At 55.8% G+C, this 13,275-nt stretch overlaps 1 protein-coding gene across 1 annotated transcript; it reads right to left on the bottom strand.

The window, feature by feature from the left end:
* Positions 1-1,108: 1,108 nt before the first annotated feature.
* Positions 1,109-12,881, bottom strand: LOC132250968 (zinc finger protein 883-like). Its single transcript, XM_059729311.1, has 7 exons — positions 12,677-12,881; positions 11,257-11,452; positions 10,473-10,633; positions 9,866-9,992; positions 5,850-5,966; positions 4,483-4,667; positions 1,109-3,998 (listed from the first exon to the last, which is right to left on the bottom strand). The coding sequence occupies exons 2-7, from the start codon at positions 11,408-11,410 to the stop codon at positions 2,898-2,900; spliced, it is 1,845 nt and encodes a 614-aa protein (XP_059585294.1). The 5' UTR covers positions 11,411-11,452; positions 12,677-12,881; the 3' UTR covers positions 1,109-2,897.
* Positions 12,882-13,275: the final 394 nt, after the last annotated feature.

The following is a 13,275-nucleotide window of genomic DNA, read 5'->3' as shown; positions in this document are numbered from 1 at the left end:
TGATGAAAGCTCGGTCCCAAACCCAAAAGTTCCAGGATCTTGTGCCCAAACCAGGAGATAAACTGGGATGCAGAGTTGAAAGTTATGCTGCTTCAAAGGGTGTGGATGTGAACTATGTGGTCCAACCGCAGATGGGCAGTGCCCTTGGCTGAGGAAAGACTTACACATGGGCTACAATGCATCGTCATAGTAAATCTGTCACCACCCAGATCATAGGGAACCCAACCATTTAGAGAAGATCTAAAAATATCATGGTCCTTCCAAATAGTGGACCATGACTGAGAGGAAGTGAATAAGGGCTGGAAGAGAACATAGGGGTTTTGACTGGGCTTCACTATGTGGGTGCAAATGTTACAAGAGCAGATGAACACTGGCATGATCTTGCCCCAGCATGACCACCCAAATATTGGGCGATTAGTTGACAGGTTTTTCTCCCTTCCAGAGTGCCTAGTTAACAGGAACTCATGGCATAAACATAGTACCATGGGTCTGTCTGGACCTGGGGGCATGGAAATCTTACCCTGAGCAAAGATAACACCATCCTGGACCCAAGGCAGCGGTCAAGTGAAGGCAGCAGAGACACTGGCAAGGGGGTGCGAGGATGTCACGTGGCTTCAAAGGGGTCTAGGCTCCAATGTTCCCTGTGCCAGATTAGCAACACATTCCACTTTCTGGGAAAGAGCATCTGCCTTCCCATTTCTACATTTCTGAAAACCATAGTGGGCCAAGGAAAGGGCCAACCCCAGCAAAGCTTCCTTTAGTTGGGTGTTTTGGCAAATATTCTAGTGTAGTGTGAATGCAATCTGGGACTAAAAGTTTGTTTGGGGAACACGTCTGGAGATGTTGGGGGTGGCAGGGAATCAATGTGTAGAGTGTGTTACCACAAAGTTACTGTTTCCTTCCCTTTTACCTGGTCCTTCCCTTTCACCTATTGACTTGCAAGCACAAGTGGGAACTCCCCCTTGCTTCTTGTGCCAGTTTCTTAGGAATTCAACAAGAAACAGGCACATTCAGAATGTGTTGAACAAAGTCCCATCGCCTCCCTTCTTTTTGTGGCCACCTCGAACAGCAAGACAAGCCATCCCTCCTGCCAAACACATGAGGCTCATTCAAAAGTCACAAGTTTATTTTCCTAAATGCTGTAATAGAGGGAAAAGGAGGAGGCAGAAACACTGTCTGAAACCTGACACAGGCTGCCAGATGTGGGCTCTAAATCACCACCTCCAACTTCACCTTGCTCAGCAGCCCTTTGGGTCTCTGCAATCTGAGCCAAGGGGAGAGAAATCAAAAGGGAAGATGTACTGGCTTCATCCCTCCTGGTGCAAATGCCATCATCAAATAGGAACTGGAGCATAACCTGGCTGTGGCCACAGGGGTAAGTGGAGGCCTGACCTCTCGGCAGGGTCTCAGTGGGACTCTCCCATGTTCCCATTCACTTGCTGGAGCTGCTGTGGGAGAGAAGCAGACATTTGGCCTTTCTCTTTGCAGTAAATGAGGCTGGCTGCATTTACGCGTAGGGCCTGACCCATTTCAGATAGTGGGGAGCCTTAGTGGACTTTGGGACCCCCCTGCACTCCTATGCAAGCCTGCTCAGGGCCCTCATTTTCTGCAGGATGGGCTCTTAACCTCTTGGAGTAGCCCCTATAGGACACTCATGGAGCCAAATGGCTTAAGCACAGTGGGGAGCCTCACTTGCCAATGGGAGATTACAACGTGCTGCGTTTCACCCACAGGATGCCTTACTTTCCCCACCCTTCAATAAGAGGCAGGACCTGTCACAGGATGCACTTCCTTTATCACAACTATTGCATTTATCCCAGAAAAGAGATCTACTTCCCCCTAGCCAGAGATTCATTCAAAAGGGAAGGGTTCTTGGCTGCACAGCAGGATTTGGGGCTGATGCCTCAAATATGACCAACTCCTGCTCCTGAGACTTAGCAAAACCCCCTGGATTGTGGTGAATCCTCTGGAAAGGGAAGGGGGTGAGGAATCACAGAGAGATCTTCCATGGAAAGGGTTCTGGGCCCTGGTCTGTTCCCATTTCACAGCTCTGCAGAGGACATAGAGACCAACCACAGGGGTATCATGTTAAGCTGTGGGCCTTGATTACCAAGGAATCTGTTATAGAGAATGGCATGAAGGGGAGGAGGACGGGGGGCAGTTGGCACCTGCTGGTGCAGAGATCTGATGAGGAGCTGGGAAGCAAAACCTGCCAAAACTGGGCTCACGGGGTGGCTGTAGCAGTTTCTTACAGACCCCAATGGGCATGTGCAGGCCTGGAAACAGGGTGATGTCCTGGGGAGGAAAGGCAAGGTCAGGGGGGAAGGCAGGGAATGCTTCCCTAGCAATTCCTCCTTCCTGCAACTCTAGAGCTGCACATACAAGGACCCTGGGACCAGGAGGGAAGTCAACATTGGGAGTCAGCCAAAGACGGTCCCTGGGTGTCATTTGGAGCCAGCTGTCTTGGGGAGGGCACCTATCGTGCACGCATTTCTCCCCCTGGGAGCACTGGCTGCTTTTGGAGAATGATGGGGATGGCACAGGCTCCATGACTGATGCAAAGATCTTCTCACAGGTTCCCCCAGCATCTGGGCTGGCCTTTGCCTGAAGTGTTTCCTTGTAACCCATCACCCGCATCGAACCTGGGAAGCCAGCCTCTGTGTCCTTGAGATGCTGCAGTGCCCTAGAAGGGCTGAATGAAGGGTGAACTGTCAGTGTATAACACCTACACGAGGCCGCTTCCCTGGATGTAGACACTGGTGGGTGCTGAGCAGGTAATACATCCCCAAGTCCTTCCTGTATAGCTGGCAGAAAAATGGGATATGGATGCACTGGTGCAGGGCCAGTTTGGAGGAGTCAAGGAAGCACTTCCCACGCTCGAAGCGCTGCTGTGACTTCTACCTTGTGTGGATGAGCTGGTGCTGGGCCAGGTGGGAGGATCGGTTGAATGTCTTCCCACACACCGAGCACTGATGTGGTTTCTCCCCGGTGTGGATGAGCTGATGCTGGGCCAGGTTGGAGGCTCGGTTGAACCTCTTCCCACACACCAAGCATTGATATGGCTTCTCCCCGGTGTGGATGAGTTGGTGCCGGGTGAGGTGAGAGGATCGACTGAAGCACTTCCCACACTCCGAGCACTGATGTGGCTTCTCCCCGGTGTGGATGAGCCGGTGTTTGCTCAAGCTGGAGGATAGGGTGAAGCTTTTCCCACACTCTGAGCACTGATGTGGCTTCTCCCCGGTGTGGACGAGCTGGTGCTGGGCCAGGTTAGAGGATCGGTTAAAGCTTTTCCCACACTCCGAGCACTGATGGGGCTTATCCCCCGTGTGGATGAGCTGGTGCCGGGCCAGGTGATAGGATCGGGTAAAGCTCTTCCCACATACTAAGCACTGATATGCCTCCTCCCCTGTGTGGATACGCTGGTGCTCAGCCAGGCTGGAGGAATAAGAGAAGCTCTTCCCACACTCTGAACACTTATGTGGCTTGTCCCCTGTGTGGATGCGCTGGTGCTGGGCCAGGTTAGAGGATTGTCTGAACCTTTTCCCACACTCCAAGCACTGATGTGGTTTCTCCCCGATGTGGATAAGCCAGTGTTTGGTCAGGCTGGAGGACTGGGTGAAGCATTTCCCACACTCGGAGCACTGATGTGGCTTCTCCCCTGTGTGGATACGCTGGTGCTGGGCCAGGTTAGAGGACAGGTTGAAGCTTTTGCCACACTCTAAGCACTGATGTGGCTTCTCCCCTGTGTGGATGAGCTGGTGCCGGGCCAGGTAGGAGGATCGGGTGAAGCTTTTCCCACACTCTGAGCACTCAAGTGGCTTCTCCCTTGTGTGCATGCACCAGTGCCTGGCCAGGTTGGAGAGCTGCTTGAATCTCTTCCCACACTTGGTGCAGCAGTGCCGCACACACTGGTGCTGGGACAGGTCTTGCCAGCAGATGAAGTTCTTCTTGCACTTAGTGCAGCGGTGTGTCCTTCTGCCCACGTGGATGCGTCGGTGCTGAGACAGGGAGAAAAAAGGGGTGAAGGTCTTGTCACACTTGACACAGCTATGCCTGACACTTCCCCCTCTCCAAATGTAGGTGCTTGACCAGGTCTGGGGGTAACACAAAGCTCTTCACCCACTAGGTGAACCAGTGGGGTAGCTCTCCAGAATGGGTCTGGTGGTGAGCAACCAGGGTCAAGAGGCAGGTGAAGCTCTTCCCACACTTGGTGCATACATGGGGTTTCTCCCCACTGTGCTTCACCTTTTGAAGAGCCCAGATAAAGGTTTTTCTGACCTCAGGGAATGGGTGGGTTTTGCCCCGGTGCTTGGCAGTGAGCTCCTGCTTCCCTCTGAGCCCCTCCCCACTGCCTTGGCTGGGACGCAGTGCATCTTTCCAGCGGCTCTTTAGGTCTCTCAGCTCCACAAACTCTGCCCTGCACCCACGGCTCCTTCTGGGTTCTGCCCCTTCCCCACTCTCACGCCCAACTCGAGATGGTACCTGGTTCACCGCTTCATTCTTCTTCTGCTTTTGGGGCCTCCCCTGACTCTTGTGCCACTGATCCTCCTCAGGTGTCAGGGGGTCCATCTCAGCCAAACTCCCTGGGGAAGTCCCTGCTGGCTCCAGGTCTGCAGCCCCATCTGCAGGAGGTTGCTCCTCAGCTCTGCTCAGCAGCCAGGCGCCTCCTGCTCGGGGAAGAGAAACACCAGATTAGTGCCTACCCTGTTGGCAGAGGGCAAACGCTGCTATTCGTTCAGCTGGCACGGGCCGCACAGCAGGCCTGCCCCTTGGCACTTGTGTCCCCTGAAGAAAACCAGGTCTCCCTGCCAAAACCCCAAGTGCTGGGGCTGCGGGAGGGGCAGGTCCCTCTGCTGGGATAACGTTCACTGCTCGGTGGGGTTCAGAGCAGGACTCTCAGGAGTTTCTGGCCCAGCTGTCAGCCCCAACACCTCAGACCCTGCTAGAAGCACGTGTGGGACGTGTGCGTTAGGACAGTACCTGAATGGCTTCACGCTGTAGCGGGCTAAGGAGGAGGGAAGGGCTTAGAGCTACGGCTCTCTCTTCTGAAAGGAGCAGGGCTGCGCTTCCTGCCTGCTTCCAGGGCACGGTCTGGTGCAGGAGATGAGCCCGTGCAGCTTTCCTCTGCTGACAGGTCCCAGGTGGGCTCCATGTCACAGGAGTCTGCACCAGGTCTAAGGCATCAGCATGAGCCTGAACCTGGACTCTGTGCCGAGTCTCAGACTTCGTGACACTCGGGGCCACAGAGACTAAACATGAAGGGGGCAATTCTGGTGCAAACTGTGGGAACTCACTTCTGCCCATATGAAAGTTTCTGAATCCCACCCATGCTGCGGAGTCTTTTAATGCATCCCGAGACCGTGATGAAACGCTTCCTGGGGTCCAGAGCAGCCTGAGCAGAAGAGGGAGAGTGCAGCTTCTTCCTTGTCCTACGGTAACAGCTACACAGAGCCTCTGCATACCATAATGCCCTGGGACAGTGTTAGAGAGGTATGGCTACCTTGGGCTGCGGGATGAACTATTACATTGCTGAGTGAAGATAGATCACAGTATCCCAGGGAAACTATATCTCGGCCAATAAGTCAAGACACCAAATCTGATTGTCCCATGACGTATGTCATTAGAGGGAGAAGAAGGGAAAAGTTGCTTCTCTCCGCATCCTTGAATTTCAGGGAGCGGGAACAAGACCTGCCTGGACACGTTGCAGCGTAATGTACTGTGCTTGAGGTCAGCACCCTGCAATGGCAGCACAGGACAGGTCTCACTTTCCACGTCCCCCGGGCGGGTGGGCACTCTGGGCACGGAGCATTACTTAGCGCAGTCGGGTGGAGGGGACAGCCACAACTCACCTGGCAGCAGCTCCTCGGACCTTGAGATTTCCCCACCGTCCTCATCTTCACAGACCCACAGCTCCACCTGTCCTTGCTGGATGCGGCAGACTAAGTCCGGTGTGGGACCCTGATATCCTGTTTGGGGCAGTGGTTAAACAGGGTTAGTGACGGGGTACTGGATGCAGAACAACCAACTGGGATTTGGGGAATAGATTCAAGAAACTCAAGGTTTGTATTAGGGGTTTGATGGACAAGGGAGGATGGGCATCTGGGATGAAAGAGAAGGCACTGCAGGGAGAAGCCTTGAAGAGATGATGGTCCTTGTCACCCAGGTGGTGGACGGATGGGCATAGAAAAGCCAAACCACCCCCTGGTATAGAAAGGGCATTAAACTGACAGTCATCAAGGCCAGGCATGGAGATGCAGTGATCCATGACGAGGAGGAAGCAGAACGAGAAAGCTTTACTGTTGTCAAGATACCAAAAAGAAGAGACATTGGACACGCAGATGGATGTATAACATTTATCTTATTGGTGCAATGTCAGGAAAAGGAGTAGAAATGAGCTTATTTTCAGTGCAGGTTTAAAGCGAGGGCTTCTGGGAATGAAAACACATGAGACGTGGCTAAATATGAGATTTTATTTTGGCAAAGTGGGTAGATCATCGTCACAAGGGCACAGGAATGGATGATTTTGTTATAACTGTATTTGCTGTTGAAGCAGTCATCCCATCCAATGAAAGGATCATCCCAGTGGAGGAGATGAGTCCACAGGTTGGCAAATACTGCAGGGTTCAAAACAGTTCCTGGGGCTCAGGGATACGGACAAAAGAAGGCAAAAGGAGACACATCTCACAGCATGTGAAAGGCCATGATGTAGAAATGGTCAGGAGGTCACATCTAGTCCAACCCCCCACTCAAAGCAGGACCAGCCCCAGCTACATCATCCCAGCCAAGGCTTTGTCTACCCAGGTCTTGATACCTCCAAGGACAGAGATGCCACCACCTCTCTGGATAACCTGTTCTGCTACCCTCCTAATGAGAAAATCCTCCTAATATCTAATGTAAACTTCCCTTGCTGCAACCTGAGACAGTTGCTCCTTGTTCTGACTTCTGTCACCACTGAGATCAGTCCAGCTCCATCCTATGTTGAACCCCCCTGCAGATAGTTGAAGGCTGTTATTAAGTCCCGTCTCAGTGTCCTCTTTCTCAGTCCCCTGTGGTTAGTGGTAGAGTCCTTGTCTGCCACACAAAAGACTTGCCATGGAGGCACCAAGTGTATGGGCCCAGTCTGGCCTTTGAAATCTGTCTTAGTGGCCTAAAGGGCTGATGCAAGGTCTGGGCAGCACCGACTCCTCTAAAAACAGTTGTACAGTCATATGCATTGAATGCCTGGGTGAACTCTTATGCATACACCACGATCTGGAAAGATCAATGGTTGACAAACAGTCTCCTCTTCTCTGTAAGTCCAGTTTCCTCAGTCTTTCCTCACAAGTCATGTCCCCCAGCCCCATCACCTTTTTTGTTGCCCTCCGCTGGACTCTCCAATCTGTCCACATCCAAGGGCCCAAACCTGAACACAGGACTCCAGATTTGGCCTCACCAGTGCTTCTGCCATACTCGTTAGTCTTCCTGCACATCAGGATGGTTTATTCCTGCACTCGCATTAAGGCTTCTTTAAAGTACTCCAGGGAAAAGCAAGAACCAAGACTTTACCTAGGGAAATGAGGGCTTTGTAATTCTTCAGCATCTGGTCCTGGTAAAGCACCTTGTCTTCATCTTCCAGCAGCTCCCACCCCTTCCACATGAAGTTCACAGCTGCATCCTCAAACACCTCCAGGCAAACTTAGTTAGACAGTGGTAAAGCCCCGGTGTGTGCACCAGAAGGGAGGCCAGGTGCTAGGCCTAGAAACATGAGGTATGGGACACTTGTAAGGGGAGGCTGAAATATGGGCAGCCTCCTGCCTTAGTAAAAACATTCATATTGTTTTTCATCAAGGCGTGGCAGGCGAGCTGAGGTGGGGGTTAGCCCTGAATAGGTGGGCAGGCGTAATGTAGAAATGCTCTATATCCACTTTATTGAACTAGATACGGCATTTGAGCACTTCCCTAAGGAAATCCTTTGGGGGGAAATGGAGGGGAAAGAAAGCATCAGAAAAGCAAACTAACCTAGTAAAAGGTAAGTACCTCAACCCTGCGCACAAGCCAGAACAAGCCCATGTATTAGAGATCCTCTGGAAATGAAAACTGGTTTTCGCTAGGACCTTCACCTAGCCCACTTCTAATCACAGCGATGGGCGTCTGATCTGCAGAGGGATTTTAGGAAGAGCAGAGGAAAACTTCTGAGAATGGCAGAGCGAGCTTGAGAGCACAGGTCTTAAAGTAAGTACAGCAAAGCCAGAGTCCCTGGTGTATGAAGAGGAAGAAATTAGGGAGGAATGTGGACAGAAGCTTCCAACAATCCCTTGGTAGAAGTACCTGGGGTCCATCACCTGTACATCTGTCACTGGAGGAAGAGCTGAGGAAACGCATCGTCCACGTGCTGTGGCATGAGTGGCTGATAAGACTTCTGTCAACTTCTGATGGGTCGGAACCAAAGGAGGAGAAAAGGGGATTTAGATATCACACAACTGAGCATGCTGGGATTGCTAAATGTGTTTGGAGAGGACAAATGAGGCAAGAAATCAGAATCATTTCCCCAAGGAACAGCTCTTAGTGCATTTATGTACAACAGACTAGACATGATACGAACATGCTGAGAAGGCAAAGGGAGATCATGTTGTCAAGAAACTGTAACTCCTGGTGCTTCCAGATGCAGCAAGAATGGCGAAGACGCAAGTGAAGGGGGGTTGATCAAATGAAGGAGGATCTACCAATATGAAATGTGAGACAGGCCTGATCACGGACAGAGCAGTGGGGAGAAAGACTGAAACCACCAGCCAAGAGTGCTCGAGGGTAAGACTGTTGAACAGCAGGCAGTAGACTACAAAGCTTCAGAGGTCACACTGAATCATTGAAAGTTGGGGCTGGAAGTGACCTCAGGAGCTCACATCTAGTCCAACCCCCTGCTCAAAGCAGGACCAGCCCCAACTGCATCATTCCAGGAAAGGCTTTGTTGGTCTGGGTCTTGAAAACGTCCAAGGACAGAGCCCCCCCATATCTCTGGGTAACCTGCTCCACTACCATCCTAGTGAAAAAACTGTTCTAATATTGAACCTAAACTTCCCTTGCTGCAACCTGAGAGAGTTGCTCCTTGTTCTGACATCTGGCACCACAGAGAACAGTCCAGCTCCAGCCTCTTTCGAACCCTCCTTCAGGTAGTTGAAGGCTGCTATTAAGTCCCCTCTCCGTCTCCTCCTCTGCAGTCCCCAGCGGTTCAGTGGCAGAGTCCCTGTCTGCCACACAAAAGACCTGGGTCCAATTCACGGACCTTTATACAAATACAGCCATGGAGGCACCAAACGTCTGAACCCAGTCTGGCCTTGGAATCGGTCTCAGTGGCCGAAAGGGCAGATGCAGGCCTGGGCAGCCTCCACTCCTCAAAAAAACCACCACACAAATAAACTCCTGCCTCGGCACGTGCACTGAAGGTCTGGGGGACCTCTCACGCATACACCACGATCTGGAAAGCTCAGTGGTTGCCAAACAGTTTCATCTCTAGACTAAATAAGTCCAGCTCCCTCAGCTTCTCCTCACAAGTCACGTCCCCTAGCCCCTTTGCCATTTTAATTGCCCTCCACTGGACTCTCTCCAGCTTGTCCACATCCAAGGGCCAAAAACTAAACCCAGGGTCCCAGACGTGGCCTCCCCAGTGCTGAACAGAGGGGGAAGAATCACTTCCCTTGGCCGACTGGCAACACACCTACCAGTGCAGCCCAGGATGGCGTTAGCCTTATTGGCAACAAGGGCACACTGCTGCCAAGCTGCTCTTCTGCCACACTCGTTAGTCTTCCTGCCCATCAGGAAGGTTTGTGCCTGCGCTCTCAGCAAGGCTTCTTTAAAGTACTCCAGGGAGAAGCAAGAACCAGCGCTTTACCCAGCGAAATGAGGGCGTCGAAATTCTTCAGCATCTGGTCCCGGTAAAGCACCTTGTCTTCATCTTCCAGCAGCTCCCACTCCTTCCGTGTGAAGTACACAGCCACGTCCTCAAACACCTCCTGGAGCTGCGGGCACAAGCGTTGCACCATCAGTGTCTCCTCTTCCAGCTGCTTCCAGCCCCTCGGCCCTGTCTGCCATGACTGTCCTACAGCTAACTGCACGTCTAGCCGTGCCAGGCAGGGGTGCAAAAGTCCCCATTAGTCAGCTGGCCTGTGGTGTGGATGCAGCTGTGGACACAGGACTTAGCCCAGCTCACCACCTTCTCTTTGCTCGGCCCCTTGAGGCAGCCGGGGCACCACTTTTGGGGTCAGGGAGCCCCAGCACCTTGAGCTCTGACCAGGCCTTCCCGTGCCAGCCCCCCTTGCTCTCTGCACTTGGGAGGGGGCTCCTGCTAATGCAGCTTGCTGCGTTTCCACGTTTGTCACCACAGGCTTGTCGCTCTTCAGAGCTCTCTGCTCCCCATCTTCTTTACACCACCCCCAACTCCTCCTGTGCTCTGCCCCACCTGCACTCCCGCCCCCAACCCAACCCGGTGCCCTGCTCACCTCTTGCCTTGGAGGCCTGCCCTGCCCCTTCTGCAGTTGGCCCAGCTCACGTGTCGGGGAGCCCCTCTCCTCCAGGCTCCCTGGGGAAGTCCTGTGCAGCTCCAGGGTTACAGGCTCTTCTCCAGGACGCTTCTGCTCAGCTCTGCTCAGGGTCCCAGCACCTGCGGGGCAGAGAAGGTAGAAATGAGCTCTGGTGCTGCTGGCACGGGGAAAGCCCTGCTCGTCTCCTGTACTGGCCCGGGACAAAGGCAGCCGGAGGCTTCATTGTGTGGAGAGTGAGGAGGAGCCCTGGGGAAGGGCCTCGTCTGGGGCAGCAGCCCGAGGAGCTTTCATCTGCTGACATCTCCCAGGTCTCCTCTGTTTTGGGGCAGTCTGCAAGAGAGAGGCCTGGGTTAACTGTACCTGCCCCAGACGGAGACCACTGGGGCATCTCACCTGCACCAGCCCCTTGTGGGGCACGGAGGGCTCATGGAGGCACGAGAAAGGGACGAGCGAACACTGGCTGCTGGGACGTGAATAAGGTCACTGACTGTTATCTTGGCAGCACGACAAGGCCCAAGCAAGACGAAGCCCCTCTTTGCTGGGCACTGCACACAGTCACGGAGAAAGACCGAGGGCCCCAGCCTGGGAGACACCCCCACGGGGACCACAGCTCTGCCCCCCCGGGCGACAAATACCGCAGCCGTGTCCCGTGCACGGGCAGACGTCCGACCGCTCCCCGTGCGCAGGACGGCCTCGCCGGCGCCCACACCTCGCACGCCCGGGCCTGCGCCCTGCGCCTCACCTGACTCCTGGCGGGGCGGGGGCTCCTCCTCAGGGTCCTGAGGCCCCGGCGTCTCCCTCTGCCCGGGCTCCTCCAGCGGCCTGTCGGCACCGCGGGCCTGGGGCTGCTCCCGCCAGGCATCGCCAGGCTCCCGCTGCGCCCCCGGGGACGGCATCTCCTCTGCGCCCACGTCCTGCACCTTCCCCCGCGCCGCGACCTGGGGACGAGATCAGTCCATCACGGGGGAGCAGGGACGTGGGAGCGACGGGGGGAGGGAGCATCCCCAAAACACTTAGACGTAGGGACAGCAGCATCCATGACCAGGGGGAAATAAATAAAGATAGTTTCCTAGTAGCTCGGGTCAGGAGGGACCTGAACAGATCATCTCGCCTGACCCCCTGCCACAGGCAGGAATGAATGCTGGGGTCACAAGACCCCAGACAGGTGATCGTCCAAGCTCCTCTTGAATTTGCCCAAGGTAGGGGCAAGGACCACGTCCCTGGGAAGTTTGGCCACCCTAACTGTAAAATATTGCCTCCTGATCTCCAACTTAAACCTATTCTCCATCAGCTTATGACCATTGTTCCTCGTCACCCCAGGTGGTGCTGGGGAGAAAAGGGCTCTGCCTATTTGCTGTTGATCTCCCCTGATGAGTTTGTAGGCAGCCCCCAGGTCCCCCTCGGCCTCCTCTTGCCGAGGCTGAACCTGAAAGTTCAGGTCCCTCCGTCTCTCCTCGTAGGGCCTGTCCTGCTGCCCTCTCACCGAGCGGGTGGCCTCCTCTGACCCCTCTCCGTGCTGGCCACATCCCTCCTGAAGTGCGGCGCCCAGAACTGGACGCAGTACTCCAACTGTGGCCTGACCAGTGTCATGTAGAGGGGAGGATCACCTCTCTGGACTGGCTTGAGATGCACCTTCAGATGCATGACAGGGTCTGGCTGGCCTTGCTGGCTGCGGTCTGGCATTGGGGGCTCATGTCCATCTTGGAGTCAATAACGACTCCGAGATCCCTTTCCGCCTCTGTGCTTTCAAGAAGGGAACTCCCCAGCCTGTATGTGTGCTGTGGATCCCTTCTCCCCAGTGCAGCACCCCGCACTTGTCTGCGTTGTCTACCGGGCACGTGTTGGGCTCAGCATCGCCCGACTCGGCTTGGAAGGTCCTTCCGCGCCAGGGTCTCGTCACCCGGTCTCCGCGGTGACAGGACTGGGGGGGGGCTCCTGCTTTTGTCCGTTTCCCGCCTCTGCAGGTGACTGCTTCCCGCGCATCGCCCGGCCCGGCCGGGTTCCCCGCACCCCGACGTGTCGGCCCGGAGCGCCCTGCCCGGGGGGGGCTCGGCTCCGCTCCCGGGACAAAGCAACCAGACCCCCCTTTCCTCCGGGGGGCACAGTCTGCCCCCCCCCCCGAGGCTGCGGAGACCCGCCCCGCCCCGCCCCGCAGCCCTCACCCCGAGCCGAGCGCCGCCGGCCCAGTCCCGACCTCCTTCGCTGCCGGCAGCCTCCTCCTCTTTGTGCGTCACTCCCGTGACGTCCCGTGACGTCAGGGACGCCCCCGGGGCGGGGCGGGGCGGCTGCAGCGTTGGCGCCGGCCCCGGGACCCGCCCGGGCAGCTGCAAGTGTGTCGGGGGCCGCCCGGCGGGGCCGGGGCCGGGGCCGCGGCCGGGGGAGCGCGTGCCCCAGGGCGGGGCGGGGCGGGGCGGGGTCCCGGAGGGGTTGGGAGGGGGCAGGGCTGCGGGGGGAGCTGTGGGGTGGCGGGGCCGTGCTGGGCTGGAGGGGCCGCAGGGGCTGAGCGCGGCGCGGGGCGGGGCGGGGCGGGGCAGCGGCCCGGGGGCTGCACATGACGCCGGGTGGGGGCGCGGCTGGGGGGGCGAGGGGCCGGAGGGGCCGGGTCTACCCTGCAGAAGGCAGGGGATGGTCACTTTGGGGACGCGTCTGTTTCTCAGTCAGATCCTGGGACCGGGACGTGTGTCCCTCGCGGGTTTCCTGCAGCCGCTCGCTTGGCCAAGGGCCTGGTGCTGAGGCGGGAGAGCGCTTCCCAGGCAGGTGC

This window comes from Alligator mississippiensis, chromosome 5 (assembly GCF_030867095.1).
Source record: "Alligator mississippiensis isolate rAllMis1 chromosome 5, rAllMis1, whole genome shotgun sequence".
NCBI lineage: Eukaryota > Metazoa > Chordata > Crocodylia > Alligatoridae > Alligator > Alligator mississippiensis.
Note: the sequence above shows the minus strand (reverse complement) of the source record. Positions and strands in the feature narration are given on the sequence as shown.